The 19,642-nt window shown below is 48.6% G+C and overlaps 1 protein-coding gene across 1 annotated transcript in view; it reads right to left on the bottom strand.

Annotated features, from left to right (window-relative positions):
• Positions 1–9,901, bottom strand: part of MED12L (mediator complex subunit 12L) — a 327,428-nt gene extending 317,527 nt beyond the window's left edge. Inside the window, exons 1-2 of the mRNA XM_060297523.1 lie at positions 9,807–9,901; positions 8,744–8,960 (exon numbers count right to left, since the gene is read on the bottom strand). Of these exons, the coding sequence (XP_060153506.1) occupies positions 8,744–8,842 (99 nt within the window). The 5' untranslated portion in view covers positions 8,843–8,960; positions 9,807–9,901. The remainder of the gene's footprint in view (positions 1–8,743; positions 8,961–9,806) is intronic.
• Between the last annotated feature and the right edge of the window lie 9,741 nt (positions 9,902–19,642).

Genomic DNA, 19,642 nt, shown 5'->3' on the forward strand with positions numbered 1-19,642 from the left:
TCTTTAGCCAGAATTCAGTTATATGCTCACCCCAAGCTGCAAGAGAGGCTAAGAAAGTGGGGATCTGGCTTTAAATTTTTTTTTTTTTTTTTTGTGGGAAGGAAGTAGGGGAAACAGGGATAAGAATGATGGTAAAGTAGCCAACAAGACATCTGGCACACACAACCATACCCAGCACTGTGTGGGGAAACGCTTAACAACCAGCTTTCCAAAGAACTAAAACAAAACAAAAACCCCTAACGTGTAGCATTTGCCAATTTCCTTGGTGTAAATACTCCCTTGATGCCAAATTTCAAGTCACCAGCATGATATTAACCAGCTCACAAAATTCCCGAAATTTTAATAATCAGCTGGTACCGCTGAATGGATACCTCAACATTTGGTAAAAATTAAGTTTACAATACTCTTTCCACATTCAAAACACTCTAGATGACTAGGTATTATTCCCTCCAGCTCATAGGTGAGGAAAATGACACAGCACCCCAAATCACACAGCTTACGTGGCAGGGTTGGAATGTTGACCTAACAGCCCTAACCCAGCCTCATCACAGCTTTGACACGTCACAAGTGCCTATACCTACACCCTCAAGCTCCCTCTGCCTAAACCTCAGCGAAAGGGGCTCTAACTTGGCTTGGAACCAACAACAAAGATGCACCCCAGTAAAGCCGATCAAAGTTGCCTAATGATTATTAAGTTACTTCCTCCAGTGACACCAGTAGTGCACATTTGTTAACAGTGGAGAATACGGATTAGTACAGAAAAGAAAAGGAAAATCACCCCTACACCCATCCTTAAAAGAGAGCAACTGTCTACGTGTGGGTGATAATCCTTCCAGATTACGTACACATATATTTTTAAAGTAGAAATCATGCTATTGGGTAACATAATGACACTCTTCTTTTTAATGTAGATTTTCCAAAACAGAGAAATAGAGAGGACTGTACCATGAACTCCCTTGTTGTCATCACCCAACTTCAGAAATCCTCTAAAAACAACGAGAAGTCCAAGCGTTTCCATGTTCCCTTCTCAGAGTGGAATGTGTAGGAGGTAGGCGCCTCCCTCCACACTTCCCTTGGATTTCTCTCCTGCCTGGCCTTCCCCACTCAGACTCTGAGGTCAGCCCTTCTCCAGGCTTAGGCCACCAGCTCCCTTCATCGCTGCTCAGAGAACGCTGGGGAAGGGAACTTGGAATCATGCTCACTCTTCTTATGGATCCCTCTACCTTCTCTAATTCCTGCCTAGTCTGTCAAGAAGCCTCACAGCTGGGGTTCAGAACCTCATTAAAGGAGAGTTTCAGAAGAAATACATCACAATTCTTTGGAATTTCCAACTTCCACTTACTCCGTTCTCCCACCTCTGTTTTATTTTCACCTGGATGGATACACACCCCTGAGAGGCACTGCTAACCGGTTCAGCTGAAATCCTAGGGCTCTGCTCATCCTCATTTTCTCCCACTCAGCGCCCAGCCAAGGCAGTCTGCCTTCCAGACCTCACTTCCTGGTCCTCCTTCTTCCTAAGGAATCACATTTTACCTCTACAGGTGCCAGACTAAGTGAAATACCCAACAGGCTAAAGGATGGTGGCTGTACCCCAAATTAACAGCTTTACATGAGTCCCCAAAGAGCCTAGTTGAAAGCCCAGCCCCAAAGTCAAATACAAATTCTGTAGCCCCCACTAAGTTCAAAGAACATGCTCATGGGACAAAGCAAGAACGGCTCCCCTGAGCCCCAAGTTGAGCCCAGTGCACACAGAAGGGAGCTGTGGCTATTTCAAGCCCAAGGCATGGAATTCTAGTCTGCCATAAACCATGTACGGCTGACAGAAAACAAGCCTACGCTGGGAATCATGGGTATCAGAACAGAACTTCAGGGGGGACAGTAGCTAAATGCATTTACACTATACTAACACTCTGAACAGTGTATTTGTCTGAAGACTCCAACACATCAAATAGTGGGGAGCAGGCAGGAATAAGGGGGGAGTCTGGCTCACAACGGTCTCTACAGGTAAAGACACAAACTAAAGCAGTGGCTTTCAAAACTTCGTGTGTTTGGGAATCACCTAGAAAACAGCGTTTAAAATGCAAATTCCTCAACCTCCTTCCCAGAAATTCTGAGTCAGCAGGTCTGGGGTGGAGGCGGGCGCATTATGGCGGCATTTTTAAGGAGCATCTTTGACAACGCTGCTGCAGGTGTTGGCAGTCCCTGAGAAATGACAGCCACTTGTGTTCCTCCGCCACAAAGTTTTTGTGGCAACACTCCTGTGAGCAGTGGAAGAAACAGGGCCTCTCACCCAGTGCTTTTTACACTGCTTCTGGCCTAAGAGTCTCAGGAGGAATAAGTTAAATACACAGAGGCCCCTCCCAAACACTGCTATTCAGGGAGGTCTGTGATGGGGCCCTGGGGCCAGCCAGTTCATCTCAGGGGGAAGCTTTCTCCCTCAACATCTCCACCTTTTGGTGCCCCAGGCAACTGGTCAACCTGTCCTCTCATCCCGGGCAACTTCATCAACATCCTCCCTCTCAGAGGTTATTAAGAAACAAATTTTCACCGCCCCTCCCCCCAACCTCCCCAGCTGTCACTAAAACAAGCATTTAATGTTTTAAGGGTTTTAGATGCTAACAAGAAAACAGGCATTACCAAAATAAAACAAGCACTGGGACAGTTAAGAGTTATAAATACTCATAACTGCTCGTTAAGAGCTCTGTCTGCATTTTATTCATTTCTTCGAGAACTATTTACTGAGCACCCAGTCTCATCCCAGGCACTAGGCAGTTCACAAGTGTGGACGCCACAGACAAGCCCCTGCTGTCCTGCAGCTTACATCCTAGTGTGGAAGGAAGACCAGGGAGAGGATAAGGATTCTAATAAGGGAATTTCTGACAGTGACAAGCACCACAAAACATATGAACACAAAATAATGAACTAACAAGGATAAGAGAAGATGGGTTACAAAGAAGGTCTCCTTGCCAGCTAGGCTCTATAAGTAAATGACAGGAGACATGACCGCAGGGGCAGCAAGGGACAAGAACCTAAACACTAAGGAGCTGGGCCTGCTAGGAGACAGGTGGCCAGTGGTCCCACCACACAGCCAGGAGGCGGCTAAGCAAATCAGGAAGGGCCAGATCTCCAAGGGGCAGGGTCTTGGGGATGTGACAGGTATAATGAAGCCCCGGGATCATTTAACAAGGGAGGGGTTATACTAAGAGTAGCTGACCTGTACTAAGCACCGTTTGTGTGCCAGGCACCATTCAAATCTCATTTTATCTTCCCAGCAACCCCGTGAAGTAGGAACAAATAAGTAGGAACACCCCACCCCACCGCCGTTCCACAGGTCGTATCTGAGTCAAAACAGGCAGTAGGGGGCTTCCCTTGTGGCGCAGTGGTTGAGAGTCCGCCTGCCGATGCAGGGGACGCGGGTTCGTGCCCCGTCCGCGAGGATCCCACGTGCCGCGGAGCAGCTGGGCCCGTGAGCCATGGCCGCTGAGCCTGCACATCCGGAGCCTGTGCTCCGCAACGGGAGAGGCCACAGCAGTAAGAGGCCCGCGTACCCCCCCCCAAAAAAAAAAAAAAACAGGCAGTAAGTGATGGAGCCAGACCGCAAAGCCAGGTGGTCTGGCTATAGGCAGTGGTTGTGGAAGTGACCAAGGGGCAGACGGGCGGGGCCTCGAAGGCCTAATTCAGTAGGGAATTTGAGTTTTATTCCAAGTGTGATGGAAAGCCATTGGAGGGGGGCTGAGACTTTCTGACTCGTTCCCTTAGATCTAGAGAGGGAACAACTTCTGGGGAAAGCCCACCGCACCCTGGCTGAGCTGGCTGCTAGACCAAACTACCGCGACTTCGGCCACAGAGATGTCTAACCCTGCCCTGCCTGGGTTGGAAGAGCTCTCCAGCCCCTGCAGAATCGGATGCCACCTTCACTCTAGGTTAGTATCTCAGAGTGGAGCCCCGGACCAGCAGCATTAAATCACCAGGATCTTGTTAGAAATGCAAATTACGGGGTCCCACCTCAGCCCTACTGAATCTGAAAAACTCGGGCCATCTGTTTTTAACAAGCCCTACAGGTGTGTCGAGTGTGACACATTATCCATTTGGAGCCATCCCCACCCCCATACCCTCCCAAATCACGCTCTGCTGGTCCTCGGGCAGCCTCTGCACTGCGCACCAAGCCATCCTCCCCTCTGGACCCTATTGGTCCTCGGGCAGCCTCTGCACTGCACACCAAGCCATCCTCCCCTCTGGACCCTGCTGGTCCTCGGGCAGCCTCTGCACTGCACACCAAGCCATCCTCCCCTCTGGACCCTGCTGGTCTTTGGGCAGGCTCTGCACTGCGCACCAAGCCATCCTCCCCTCTGGACCCTATTGATCCTCGGGCAGCCTCTGCACTGCACACCAAGCCATCCTCCCCTCTGGACCCTATTGGTCCTCGGGCAGTCTCTGCACTGCACACCAAGCCATCCTCCCCTCTGGACCCTATTGGTCCTCGGGCAGCCTCTGCACTGCACACCAAGCCATCCTCCCCTCTGGACCCTGCTGGTCCTCGGGCAGCCTCTGCACTGCACACCAAGCCATCCTCCCCTCTGGACCCTGCTGGTCTTTGGGCAGGCTCTGCACTGCGCACCAAGCCATCCTCCCCTCTGGACCCTATTGATCCTCGGGCAGCCTCTGCACTGCACACCAAGCCATCCTCCCCTCTGGACCCTATTGGTCCTCGGGCAGTCTCTGCACTGCACACCAAGCCATCCTCCCCTCTGGACCCTATTGGTCCTCGGGCAGCCTCTGCACTGCACACCAAGCCATCCTCCCCTCTGGACCCTGCTGGTCCTCGGGCAGCCTCTGCACTGCGCACCAAGCCATCCCCCTCTCTGGACCCTGCTGGCGGGATTCTATGGCTCCTGATGCCTAGAAATCTCACCATTGCCCCAACCTACTTTTCTAACTAATTTGATTTCCTAGAAACATTGACTGTTCAGCTATTTAGGCCTCTTCTACCCTGGAAGTAAAACTTCTCTTCCTTTCTACTTCTAGAGTTTAATTCTGCTTTCAGCCTTGTAGCCTCTGAAGTAGACAGCAAGGATGATTTCTGCCTTAACCCAGACTCTCCCTAACACCCCTCAGTCGCCAGATTTCTCTTGATTCATTCATTCCCACTCTCATTTATAAATTCCTACATGTGTCCGTGCCCTCAGCTAGGAACTAACCGCACTAGGTGCCAGGTACTTCAGGGATTCCTAAACAGCTCTCATCCCTGCCCTCGTTTCTGACCCCTTAGTGGGGGGCTGGGGGCAACATGCAAATAAATACAGAATTACAAATTGTCTACGTATACTAGAAAGGCCTCTGAGGAGGCCGCTGGGCTGAGACCTGAATGATGAAGAAGCAGGCCTGACGGTAGTTTAAAACAGCAAATATTTGCGTGTTGAATCCATGCCATACTCTGGTCTAAGTGTTTTATGTTTACTATCCATATAGTCTTCCAACAGCCCTAAGGAGCAGGTAGTATTCTCATCCCGACTCTACAAGAGGGGATATTGAGGCACAGGGAGAATAAGGAGTATATGTAAACAGCAGAGCCAGGATTCAAAACCAAGCACACTGGCTCCAGAGCCCACCTACCCTCCTAACCACAGGATTCGGTGATGAGAGCAGGGTGGAATGGTGCGGGTGCGGGTGGAAAGGCAGACAGGGGTCCAGGCAGGCAGAGTAGCACGTGTAAGAGCCCCGGGGCAGAGAAAAGTCAGACTGAAGCAGAAAGGAAGTGGAAACTGGTGAGTGGTGAGGTGAAACTGGGGAGCGGCAGAGGGACTGGAAATATATTTGGGAAATGGACGGGACAAGACGTGCTGACAGGTGTATAATGGGGTGTAAGGAAGAAGGAGGAAACAAGGAGAACTCACAGTTTCCTGGTGCCCTATTTTCGAGGCTTGAGGACAGAGGGTAAAGTATTATAACACAAGATATACTGAAGTCCCGCAGAGCGCTGAGGCACAGCAAGCTCTCAAATGAACAGACTCCATCGACCAAGCAGGTTAAAGCTTCCAGTCCCCCCCACCCCACCCCCACCTCTCTACAGGAGGTCTTCATTCAAGGGTCCCATCCTGTCCCCCGGGAGCTAGTTTCCAGAACACTATTAGCCCTGGTTAACAGCAGTAAAAGCTGCAGCTCCAGTAATAAGAATAGCTTTACCAGGAGGAGGGTTTTTCTCACAAAAATGTAATGCGTTTGGAACCAGGGTTCTCAAGTTTTTCTCAACAGCACAATGATGCTAATCTACAAATGAGAAGTGATGCGGCTTGCCCGAGGCCACACAAATGCAAAGAGGCTGAACCAGAATCCAATTCCAGGTCTGCCTAACTTGGAAGCCCACACTTCCTCCATTAAATCAGCATTTCCCACAGCGTGGGACAGGTCTCTCTGATGGAATACACCAGTGGTTTTAGATGAACTTTTTAAAGTTTTAATCCTTATGGTCTTGTTTCAATATGAATAATCATATGTGTGTGTATATAACATGAAATAAATAAAAATTTTAAATGAGATATATACATGATTTGATATGAATTTATATATATATATATCACATCAAATCCATGACTTCTTGTGTATTACTGCCTAAGAAACAGAAAAGGTTTCCTAAAAGTTAAACATTAGAATAAAAGTACAGGTGATAGAGGGATAGAAGAGAAATGTTGAGGTGACGCATAAATAACTGAAGCTTGTGAAACACTGCTCACCACAGCACCGCCCAAGAACAGCCAAGCACCTGTTCCATGTTGTATTCAAATCTGGCTACAGCCACACATAACTCTGACTCTGCTCCAGAGGGATAAAATGTTGGTTGCCTCTGGGGAAAGGGAATAATATCAGAACACCACAATTTAGCATAAATCATCCTTAGCACAGTACTGGTCTTGACATAAGATACTGGTTTGGTCATCCAACTCCTCTCTGCTGATTCACCACACACCTTAAGTCAGGTAAGCTTTCCTGGGCCTCAGTTTCACTTTGTGCAAAGGAAGTTACAAAAAGCAGGCTCTAAGGTCACTTTCAGTTTTAGAGTTCCATAAAAATGTCATAAATACCCTAAAATCCAAAAGTATTTTTTTCCAGAATCATAGAGGCCCCAACCCTGAGTGAGTGTCGACCTGAGGTATAAATGTTAAATAACCCCACAAGGCATCCCAGGCCCCCATCCCTTAACTGGGGAGATGCTATCAATTATGCTGCCCTCTGGAAAGATGTGACAAAAGACATTAATTACAAGATGATATGTCCCTGGCCCCACCAAAACTTTAAGAATTTTCTGCCACAAATGTTTAAGTTATTAACTTTCTCTATACTTGGTTGTTAGTGTTTGTTATTTCGTCTGTAACAATTAACTTTATTCTGGGTGGCAGTAGCAGGGAGAGAAATGGGTAGGGAAGAAATCTGCAAAATCTCATCAAACTCCTATCCTCATATTAAGCCTCCGCTGAGAAACACCTGTAAAACCTTCCAAGCTTCGATGTGAATTACTCCACGGATGTTCGAACACGTTTAATATGCTAAACCTCTAAAAGGAGTCCTCACTCCTTATCTTTCAGAAACATTATTAACAAAACAGTTTAACCAGAACAAGCATTCTTCCTTTATTATTGAAATAGATACATTCATCAAAAGGGAAGTCTTAAGGACCCTCCTGGCCTTCTTTACAAAGCCCCTTCTGTGACGTCAGTAGGCCTGTAAACTTTTAATAGAAGGTTTTTAGGTTCCCAGAAAGAGAAGTTTTGAAATGTGCTCACTTCATGTTTAGCTGAAGACAACAGAGGATGGGTGGGCTGCAGCTGGCAAACTCAGAAAGCACAGCTGGGTAGCAGGTGATCTTAAAAAAAAAAAAAAGCAAATCCCAGGGCAAATTGCGTAGCCAGGAGTGATCATTATAACTGGAGAGTTGTTACATAATTACTTGTTAACTACTAACAAACATATACAAGGCTTCAGAATGCCATGGTTACTCTAGCCATCGAAGCTAGTGTAGCTCGTGAAAGAGTCCAGGTTCCTCCAATTAATTTCATTCAAAGAAACAAGCAATCCCAGGACCTATTCCCTTCCAAGGTAACCTCACTGCCTTTACATATACAAAACAGCCTCCAGCAATTAAGCCAATCGCCTCTAGGGATGAAAATCAGTGTTTCCCTTTCATATTGATTTTTAAAGGGGAGAGGGGAGACAGAAGTACGTTACAAGAGCTAAATATTCATCACCTCGACAAAAAGACTTCCACTCCAAACTGGAAAATTTGAACAGAAAAGGTCTTCCGCCACCCCACCCACAGCCGCCCCTGCTCGGCTGGCGCAAAACCCAAGACCTGTGTCGGATGCACTGCATTCCAACATTTTTCAAAAAGTTTACGAGGCTTTACCGAAGCGGCGGGGAGAAAAATAAAGCAGGCAAAAGCCAGGGAGAGGGAGCTGGAGGGTTTCCGTAGGGAAGAACCGGGTGAAGCGCCCGGCTGCGCCGTGCAAGGCCCGGTAACGGGGAAGCGACCCGGCACCCGGAGAGCGAGCGCCCCCGTGGCGCGCGGGGACTGACAGCCGCTCGGTCTCCACCGCCGGGGGTCCCCCAGCCCCCCAGCCCGGCCCCCGCCGCCAGTCCCCCTGCCCACCCTTCCCCCGCAGCGCCGGCGATGCCCGCTGGGCCAACTTGGCCCCGGGTCAGCGCTGCGGAGCGCGGCCCCGGTTGCCGGGGAGGCCGCCGGCGCCCTTACCTCCTTCTGCTTGGGGTCCTGCGGGTAGACGTCCGGCGGCCCGAGCCGGGGGCGTTTCAGCGGTCTCTGCTCATAGCTGAGAAGCCCGAAGGCGGCCATGATCTCTCATGTTAACCGGCGAAATGAATGAGAGTTGGAGCTGGAGCAGCCGCCTCTGAGCACCAGGGAGCAGCACTTTGCAGACAGACTCCCTCTCCCCCTCCTCGCTCGTGTGGCGCTGCAGGCAGGAATAAAGCAGGTTGGATGCTGCCGCTGCCCGGCACGCAGACACGCACTAATGGGGGCAGCCTTCGGCGGGCACCCTGCTGCGCTGGAGCCCCGGGACGCACCGCCAACGGAGGGGCTGGAGGTCCACCTGGATCCTCCGAGGCGCCTGCCTCCTGTTCCCCACCACCCTGTCCCCAGGGGGAGGAGCAGCTGATGGGAACGTGTGACTTTTTTCACCAATGGACCTAAACCCACCCCAGCTGAGCGCAGGGTGGGGTGGGGGAGGGGCACGGGGCGGGGGGAAAAAAACTTTTCTTGGCGCCCCAGGCAGGTGGCTCGAGTGCTTGCCCTAGGCGCGGGTGGCCCGCCTACCCGAGGAAGAGACTGCGGAGCGGCCCGCCCCCGCCCCCTCTTCTACAGCAGGGACCCTTCCCCCGCCGCCACGCGCCCCGCAAACCCCGCCACCTGGGCGCGGACCCGGTTGGGAAGGAGGGGGACAGGCCTGGAGGGGGTGGGGGAGACAGGGATGCGGGCGGTGGGGAAGCGGCCGGTGCCTCCTAGACGCCCGCCGGGCTCCGGTGGCGCATCCGCGGCTCCGGTCCCCTCGGCGGCTCCGGGCAGACGCCGAGGCGCGCTGCTAGCGGTCGCAGCGGGTGGAGGGGGCCGTGCTCACGGTGGCTCGGGGCCGACTTAACCCTTTGCTGCCCCTCCAGGGGCTGGGGAAGTGGGGGTGGTGAGGAGGGTTGGCAGCGAGTGCCGACGGGGGTAGCTAGCCCGCGGGCATCTCGGGCTCCTCCAACCCCCCGCCCACCCCCGGCCGCCCTCCTTCCCCCTCCCCCCGCCCCCAACAGTTTACCTGTTGGTCCCCGGCTAGTGGTCAGGGGCCGCCAGCCGCGGCGGCACTTTGGCGGCCGCAGCCTCCACGATTCGGGTTGGGATGGGGCGGGAGGGGGGGACGGGGGGAGGCAACTGGATTTGATCTGATTTGTAAGGTATCAGTCTCGGCCGGGCGAGCTCCGGGGACGCCGCGAAGTTTGCCACTGTCTGGAGGCGGCGGGCAACGCCGGCTCGCCGCCGCCGGCGTTCTCGCCCCCAAGGCCGGGGAGCGCGAGCTTCCGAGTTGGCGGACGGCGGCCGCACTGAGCATGCCCAGCTCGGCGGCCGGACCGCGGAGGAGTTTGCTGCGAGCGCGCTCCGATCCGCCTCTCCGGGTTTTCGCAGCTGCAGAGCGCGCAGCCCGCGGGCCCGGGCGCCGAGGCTGGCCCTGGGGTGTATCTGGGCGAGGGAGGGGGCGTCCCCTGGACCCCTCTCCCGGCCGCGGGCTGCGCTGTCCGCCTCGACCTCTGTTAAGGTCGCTGTCCCCGTGGCCTGAGCCGGAAACCTCACCTGCGCCGGGCGTGGGGGGGGGGGGGGCTGGGGGGGGCGGGGCGGGGGAGAATCCTCCAGGGGAGACCTCGGTGCTCCAATCCTCCCGCGCTCCCCGCTCGCTTTGGGGCGTGGGCACCCTGATGCTGGGCCACCTGCCGCGAGCCCTGCGAGACCGGAGCCGCGGAGGCGGGCCCAGTCTGTCCCGAGGGACCCCGCGGGAGGATGCGCCCGCGCTTGGCCAAGAATGATGGCTGCCATCTATGGAGCCCTCGCTTCATGCCAGGATCTTGACAGTAAAGGTCTCTGGTCCTTTAAAAAAACAAAACAAAACTTACAAGGTTTTACTGTACCCTTTTTATAGCTAGAGAAATCGAGTCAGCTTAGGAAGGCCCGGCGACTTGCCCAAAGTCGCGAAGCAAACTCTGCCTGATCCCATGTTTCTGATTTATTCTCCACGACTTGGAATTGGAAGAAGTGGGTTCCTGAACTGCCCTTGCCTGGTAGGGTCAGGTTCCCCATACCTTGAGGAACTCTCTGACTCCTATTCCATCCTCCATAAGATGGTGCTAGCAGAATCTAACCCAAAGCCTTTGTGTAGCGCCAGGCACATAGTAGGTGCTCAGGTGATGCTGGCTAAATCTGATTATCTATCTACTTGCCTCTGCTGACTTTAAGCAAGGGGGGCAGGGGGGTAGATAAGCCATCGCAATGTGATAGGCTAGTTCTTAACTCTTGACTCTGACCTATTAGCACTTCCCAAAGCAGCTGAGGCCAAGTCAGGCCCGTAGTTTTTGGATTCTTTACTCAATCTGAGCAAGTACTTGTAGAGAACAGTTACTTCCACCAAGAGGCATTTCCTGACCACCCTCTGCACCCTCCCCCACGGACTTCTCTTCCACTAATACCTTGGGTGTAACTTCAAGGCTGAACTTGCCCTTGGGATATAGGTATCTGTCAAATCTAGCTTCCTTGCTTGAGAAACAGGACAGTTGTCTAACTTCGTTAGGAAAATTGTCAAACATACCAAAATGCAGAAGAAATGGCATAATGAACCCGCAAGTACTCATCTCCCATAGAAAAGTTTTGCCATTCTTGTTTAATCTCCCCCGCCCCTAACACAATGACATACACTGGAAAGGACAGTGTTGTTCACTGTTGCAACTTAGGTACACGGCATGGAACCTGGCATATGGTGGGCGCTCAAAAAATATTTGTTGGCTGGTGGGACCGGTGACTGGGTGTGTGAGTGGGTGAGTAGGTGCGTGGCTGGGTAGATCACTGGTGGTACTATACTTTGGGGATCCTTGTGCTGACACGCTAGTCTGGTTGGGAGATGTAACCTAAATTCTTCCCTTGGAGTATCTAGGTGACAGCCTCCAACTGGCTTCCACAAAGGAAAAACTTTTGAAGCACTCAAAATTGTATCTAACCGTAAAAATTTTAAAATCAAAATGAATTCATAATGTGTCCCTAGTGCTTGGGTAAAAGGGAAAGGAAGAGTTCTCTCCCTGTTGGTCTCCCTTCTTAGTTTCTTCCCTTGTTGTGAGACGGTCTGGCATGGATGCTTTGGGCCTCAACATTTAAAAAAAGAAAACAGAGAGTGACAGCTTCAGTTTGCTGAGACACTTCCTCAAAAATCATCTTCGGGCTTCCCTGGTGGCGCAGTGGTTGAGAGTCCGCCTGCCGATGCAGGGGACACAGGTTCGTGCCCTGGTCTGGGAAGATCCCACATGCCGCGGAGCGGCTGGGCCCGTGAGCCATGGCCGCTGAACCTGCGCGTCCGGAGCCTGTGCTCCGCAACGGGAGAGGCCACAACAGTGAGAGGCCCGCGTACAGCCAAAAAAAAAAAAAAAAAATCATCTTTTCACTACATGGACTTCCCAACGGTGTTTGGTCCCCTCACCCTGACATTTGCACTCTTCACAATCTACTGCCATCTACCAATCCAACGTTTTCTCCTTAATCCCTCGCCCCGGTTAGCTCTCACTCCTATTTCCAGTATGAAATTCCCAGACCCTTCGTTTTCTGATAGCCACCTAAGGACAGTCCTTAGAGTCTGGACTCCTGTATGAAGCCCACCCCAAACTCTTGACGCACAAAATCATCCTTTGGTTCTTTCAGTACCCTAAGCACTTATTTTATTTCTTTTTCACCAGGTTTATTGAAAAATAATTGACATCCATCACTGTGCAAGTTTAAGGCATACGGCATGATGCTTCAAATTACATATATTGTGAAATGATTACTGCAATAGGTTCAGCTAGCATCCATCTTTTCATACAGATACAATAAAAAGGAAAGAAAAGAGGAAAAAAATTCTTTTTGTGATGAGAACTCTGAGGATTTACTCTCTTAACAACTTTCCTATGTATAATAGAGCAGCGTTAACTATAGCGTCACGTGGTACATTACATCCCTAGTACTTATTTTTCTTATAACTAGAGGTTTGCATATTTTGGCCACCTTCCTCCATTCCCCCATCCCCCATCCTCTGTTTCTGGTAATCACAAGTCCGATCTCTTTTTCTATGAGTTTGATTTTGTTTAGATTTTGTTTCTAGATTCCACATATAAGTGAGATCATACAGTATTTGTCTTTTTCTGTCTGATTTATCTCACTTAGCGTAGTGCCTTCAAGGTCCCTCCATATTGTCACAAATGGTAGGATTTCCTCATTTTTTAATGGCTGAATAATATTCCACAACAGCGTTATCCATTCGTCCATTAATGAACACTTAGGCTGTTACCATGTCTTGGATACTGTAAATAGTGCTGCCATGAACATGGGGGTACAGATATCTTTTCAAGTCAGTGTTTTCATTTCCTTTGGATATATTCCCAGAAGTGGTCATTCTCTTCTTTTAATACCTCATCATTTATTGGCATGCTTTCAAACTTGCCACACAGAAGTCTTCTTCCCATCCCCACCATAACCTCTTACTCTCCTTCCATTCCAGAGCTAAGCTCACTAAGGCCAGTTAACACGGCTTAACATAAAGCCACAGGGTCTCTGCCGTGCTTGAATTTCCTTCACAGTGCCGGTTAACACAGCAGATAGGCACAGATTCTTGTCGAATAATGTGTCTCATTTGCTACTGTTCCTATAAGGGACATCTTATCTTTACCTGTCTAATGACTCTCCCCTCCCTGGGCCTGGGAAAAGTTTGCATAGAACATGAATTGATCAGAGAACACCAGAGGCTCCCCAGAGAGGCCCCAGCCTAGCAAGAAGAGATGAGTTCAGGTACCTGAGGAAGTTTAGGACAGCTGGTGAGGGAAAGGGACTGAAATGTGGCCAGAGAAGGAGGAATTACAGACCATTTACAGCATAGAGGACTTTATCCCCCAAGTATGAAGCTAAATCTCTAGGGCTGCTTTGGTGGGTTATAAAAAGGGGTGTGACCCTTTTTCTTGCATCACATCCAAGGACTCCTCAAAGATCCCTCAGCAACAGGAACCTCCCTAGCTGCTTCTGTTCCTTCTGCAAGCCCTGGTTTTCAAAATTCTACAAGAAGTCCCTCATAGTTGGGACCTCTTTTGTGCTCTCGGACAAAGTCCCTTTAAGACAGCTCACGGCTGGCTTTCTCTCACTACGTTTGGTCTGAGGAAATACACAGATGTCCTTTGCCTGTACATACTCTAGGGCAGGCATCTTCTCACCAGCCTTCTCTCCTTGCCCCCATGGACACATTCTGAAAGCTACAGTTCTTTGCCTTGAAAGATCTCAAGTCTGGGTCAGAGACCACTTCCTCAGGTTCTCGCAAACTGCAGCAGACAGATGTTAAATGCCCAGGCCAGAGGTCCCCTCAAAGCTCTTTTCATGAGGCTTGAGGTGAGGAATAACATTTCTTGGGTGAAAGACAGAGACACAATCATATTTGCCGAGCGGATTTCAGAAAATGAGAGTAGAGAATGGCTAGGAGCAGAAGCAGGGCGTTGACCCTTCAGAAGCAATGGTCCTATTATCCCTATTTTACAGATTAGCACTTGAGGCTCCGGAGGTGAAGTAACTGGCACAAGGCCATTGAGTTAGCAAGTGGCAAAGCCAGGATGAAACCTAGATCCCTCTGACTCTCCAAGCTACGCCCATTATTGTCAGTGTGCTACATGTATTAATTATCATTTACATAACACCTATAAAAGTGAACCTCGGAAGACAGTTCTGGTATAAGACAAGCAAAACTCCCGCCAGCTCACTCTGGCATGGCGCATGCTTCCACTCAAGTGGAAAGAAACAATTCTCAGTGTAGTGCCTGTAGGTGAAGTAATTAAAGTGGCTGGTTTTCCCCACGGGACTGATGCTTGTCCAGGTGTATGTATTACTGTGTTTTGTTAACAGATTGTCTAGAGGCAGTCTTGCCTATTTTCAGTTTTTCTTATAGCCCCATTACATTTGAGTCTATTTGTCCTGTGACTGCTTCTGAATCAAAAAAGAAAAGAATCCGCCCTTTCTGTCAGCCTCTTAAAAAAAAAAAAAAAAGGAAAAGTGAGAATGACTTGAGAAGGAATAAGAATATAGAAAAGAAACATGGAAGATTCATTTGGGGACATCCCAACCAAAGGGAGTTTCTAATATAGTCTTTAGGCTCCTTAGAGAAATATAAATAACGCAGACATTAAGACTTCCTAAAGGAGCATTGACAATAGAATTATATTGCTAGCTAAATACGTACTTTTACATTTTCTAGTAGCCACATTAAAAAAAAAGAAATAGATGAAATTAATTTTAGTAATACTTTTGTTTAACCCAATATAACCAAAATATTGCATTTCAACATGTGACCAATCTCTTTAAATGTATTAATGAGATATTTTACCCTCTTATTTTTTCTACTAAGTCAGAAATCTGGTGTGCAATTCATACTTACAGCACATCTCGTTTCAGATCAGCCATGTTTCATGTGTTCAGCTGCCACATATGGCTAGCGACTACCATATTGGTCAGCCCAGCTCTAAAGGGATGTTTCAGTCCTAGTGAACCTGTAACATGTGGGATCTTAATAAAATCACTGAGGAAGCAGGGGAGTTTCCAAATTTAAAGAACAAAAAGTAATGGAAAGGGCTTTCCTGGTGGCGCAGTGGTTGAGAGTCCGCCTGCCGATGCAGGGGACACGGGTTCGCGCCCCGGTCCGGGAGGATCCCGCGTGCCGCAGAGCGGCTGGGCCCGTGAGCCATGGCCGCTGAGCCTGCGTGTCCGGAGCCTGTGCTCCGCAACGGGAGAGGCCACAACAGTGAGAGGCCCGCGTACCGCAAAAAAAAAAAAAAAAAAAAAAAATGTAAAGAATAAAACAGGAGAAAGGTGAAGAAGTAAAGAAGAAAAGTAAAGGCAATTTGGGAAGACAGTAGATACCCAAAAAGCACTTAGTAGCTCAACAGACAGAAGTGTCAGGGAGGCAAGGACATGGAAAGAAAACTCTGGGGACTGAAAATCAAAGGATGAGATAAGAGAGTTTTGAATTACGAAGCTGAGCCAATGACAAGTCTAAAGATTTAACCTCATTCACCAGCAAAATGGTGTCTGCCACATTTACAAAAAGAAGGACGGCTGGTGGATTTCTGGAGAGGGACCGTGGTACACAAATGCAGGGCACTGTCTGGGTCACACAGTCAGCTTTTCAGCACCAGGATCTTATTTTGTTCACTCACCCAGAGCTGTTCAAAGCTCCACAAGGCAGACGAATGCTAAACAGACTCAAGAAAGAGTGCAGCGGAAAGTCAGAATGCTGGTTTATTGACACACAGGAATAGCCCTTTCCAGGGACTGAAATAGGTATAGCGCCTTATTCAGATCACCCGCTGGCTAGTTTTCAAGTTTGTTGTAAAACCGAATCCGTAAGCAGGTTTTTTTTGGTAAGCATAAAATTAAAGCAAGGAGAATTGGGTAATCTCTGAAGAATGTTCACAGAGTGCCTTACAGTAGAACTCACCTCCCTTGTGACACGAATGGGAAACATGCCACACGTCGGCCCAGTGGTGCCTTTGGTGGCTTGTTACTGACCAATGCCTGTATTATTTACTATATAGCAGAGGTTCCTGGTGGTCCACAAACGCAGTTTTGTGGTTTTTTTCAGGTTTGTTTGTTTTGTGTTGGGCTTACAGTGACTCCTGGACTCTAGAAAAACCTGCCTGAACTGGGTCCACATTCTCAAGTGACACCAATCTGTTGGCGCTGAGGCCGACCTGCCCATTTGAGCGTGGCCTGTTGTCATAGCCCAAACAGACCAGCTCCCCTCTGAAGGTGGCTTACCTGCCTGGCTCCTGTAGCTCGTGAGAGCGAGATCCCTATTCTATGGGGACGTCTACTAACCAGGCCTAAATTCAGACTTTCCTGTTGAGAGAGACACACAGAGAGGCACATACAGAAAGAGAGATTCATTTTCAGTGACGTGAGCCTTCGGTTACTGCTTTCTTATTGTTCATTAGTCAAAGTTCCAGTCTTCATCATCTCTTAGTTTCAGATTACTACTCATCTGTTAGGATGGTTAACATCTGATGAAAGTGGATCTTACAAACCTATATTTATTAATGATGAAATATTTCAGTTCTCCGAGAATTATTTCTTTTCCCAGTTCTAGGGACATCCTCCTGTACTTCCTTATATACCTGCTGCAGTCACACAGAGCAAGACAACATGGAAAATGTATTCAGTGGCAGAATCTGTATATTACACCAGATATCTTGACACATTGAAATGATGAACTAAATGAACAGGATCAAATCTGATATAAGAATAAACTCTTCCTCCATCTACTGGATGTATTAAAGACAGTTTGGTACCTACTATTCCAAAGTTTAAATTCTAAGCAATAAAAATAAATGCTGCCAACTCTTTGGTCTCATTTGGGGAATAGTAGTACACAGATCAATTACATGAATCCTTTATATAATAGCATTTTTTAATTAATATTGCTAAACCATTGCCCAACATTCTCACCACTGTGCCTCTTTCCAAAGCTGTTAACAAATAGTAAAATTTAGCAATTTGATTTTCATCTTCCTTCATTTCTTCTGCTCACCCTCTGACAGAGCTGCTGTCAGTCAGCCAAAAATGTCAGCGAGAAGATGGAAGAAAAGAAGCAGAATTCCTGCTGAGACTTCAAACCGGAAAACAAGGGCTTGACTAATCTAGAAGTAACCACAAATGATTAGGTAAAGTCAATGGCTCAGGCTGCTCCTCCTGCCTCCCCAGTGTACTTAAACTTGGTCCTCAGCAATTCTCCTTCTCTCCTCTCATCCGTACTTGCTAGTCTCTACTCTCGTCTTCCAGTGGTCTGGGCCAGTTCATCCCTAAACCTGTACGGAGACCTTCCTGGATCTGGATCCGGAGCCTAGAGCATTCGTGTGTCCTGAATAAGCAGGTGGAATTAAATCACATACTGGCTCAGTGATCCCCACTAGGCCAAGCCAGTAGATCTTTGGCTGCATCCATTTGGGAAGAGTTATGATCAAGAAACTCCATTTGCTTAACACATGTTTATTGAGTAACTATTATGTACCATGTACCCTATAAATGCTGGGGATACAACAATGATATGACTGAGTAGATTACACTTCCAGAATATAGAAGAGACAGATAAGGAAACAACCACACAAACTAGTATAAAATTGCAACTGTGACAAGATCTTCAAGGAGAAGGACATGAGTTCTGAGGTTCTGGAAGGGGGATTTCCCATGGAAGAAATGCTTGTGTTGAGATCTAAAAATTAAATAGGCGTTAATTGGGCAAAAAGGAGGGAAGAATGTTTTAAGTAGGAACAGCATATGCAAAGACCCTGTGGCTAGTAGGGCTGAAAGAAGGCCAGTATGCCTGGACAGGGGAAAGAGAGGAGAGTCTGGTGTGAAGTGAGGCTGGGAGGTGGAGAGGACCACAAAGAACAGTGTAAGTTATTGAGGAGTTCTGTCTTTCTCCAATAGGAAATGGGAAGCTATTTAATGGTTTTAAGCAGAATTGTGTCACAATCAGATTTATATGGTGAAGAGATCACTTTGTCTGCAACATAGAACCTGTATTGGAAGGGAAGTGGTCAGAGTAGAAGGGGGTGGACCAGTTAGTAGATGATTGCAAGCTCCAGGAGGAAATGATGGTTGTTTCCATCAGGCTGACAGTGGTAGTGGTGGAGATAAGTGAGCAGATTTGAGTGATATTTGAGAAATAAACTGAAAGAATTTAGTTATGATCACATATGGAGTGTGAGATGGAAGAGATAGTCCAGAATGATTCCTAGGTTTCTGGGTTGCTGAACAGGATTGATGGAGGTGTCAGTCACTGAGAAAGAGAAACTGGGAGGAGAGCCCTGTTTCTGGTGCTGGGGATAGGGTGGTAGGCACAGCAAGAGTTTAATTTTGGACACGATGAATATGAGGTCACATGGTAGGCAACCTCTGAAATGACTCCCAATGATACCTGACTCTTGGTATTCACATCCTTATATAATCCCTTTCTCATGTGTGGCTAGACCTGGTGGTTTGCTTCTAAAGAACAGAATAAGGCAAAAGTGATGGGATATCACTTCTGAAATTAAGTTACAAAGAGACCGTGACTGCTATCTTCCCCTCCCTCTCCCTCTCCTCCCTCTCTCTCTCTGAATCCTCACTCTGGGGAAAGCCAGCTGTCATAACTATAAGCAGCCTTATGAAGAGGCCCCAGGGTAAGGGAGTGATGTCTGTGAGCAACAGCCAGTGTGGATCTGAGACCCACCAACAGCCACATGAGTGGGCTTAGAAGTGGGTCCTCCCCTATTTGAGCCATGAGCTGACCGCATCCCTGGCCAACACCTTGATTTCAGCCACCTGAGAGACTCTGAGACAGAGGATCTCACTAGCCTACACCTGGATTCCTGACCCACAAAAACTGTGAGATAATAAACATGTGTGGTTTTAAGTGGTTTGTGGTTTAGGGATAATTTGTTACACAGCAATAGATATTTAATACAAATGACTTAAACAGATAAGTACTTTATATAAAAAAATATGTTAAGTTGTGGGATTTCCCTGGTGGTCCAGTGGTTAAGAATCTGCGTTTCCACTGCAGGGGGCACAGGTTCGATCCCTGGTTGGGGAACTAGGATCCCGCATGCCACATGGTGTGGCCAAAAAAAGGAAAAAAATACGTTAAGTTGAAAATTAGTTGCTATAGGTCAGGAGCACAGAAAACTCTGGACTAAAGATATAAACTTGATATTCATGCACACTGAGAGAGAAAGTATGAAATGAAGGAGGAGAGATTATTGAAACAAGTCTTGAGGCTCTCCATAATGTACTGGCAAGTAGAGATAGATGAGCTTGCAAAGGAAATAGAAAAGGAACAGCTGCAGAGGTGGGAAG

This window comes from Globicephala melas, chromosome 4 (assembly GCF_963455315.2).
Source record: "Globicephala melas chromosome 4, mGloMel1.2, whole genome shotgun sequence".
NCBI lineage: Eukaryota > Metazoa > Chordata > Mammalia > Artiodactyla > Delphinidae > Globicephala > Globicephala melas.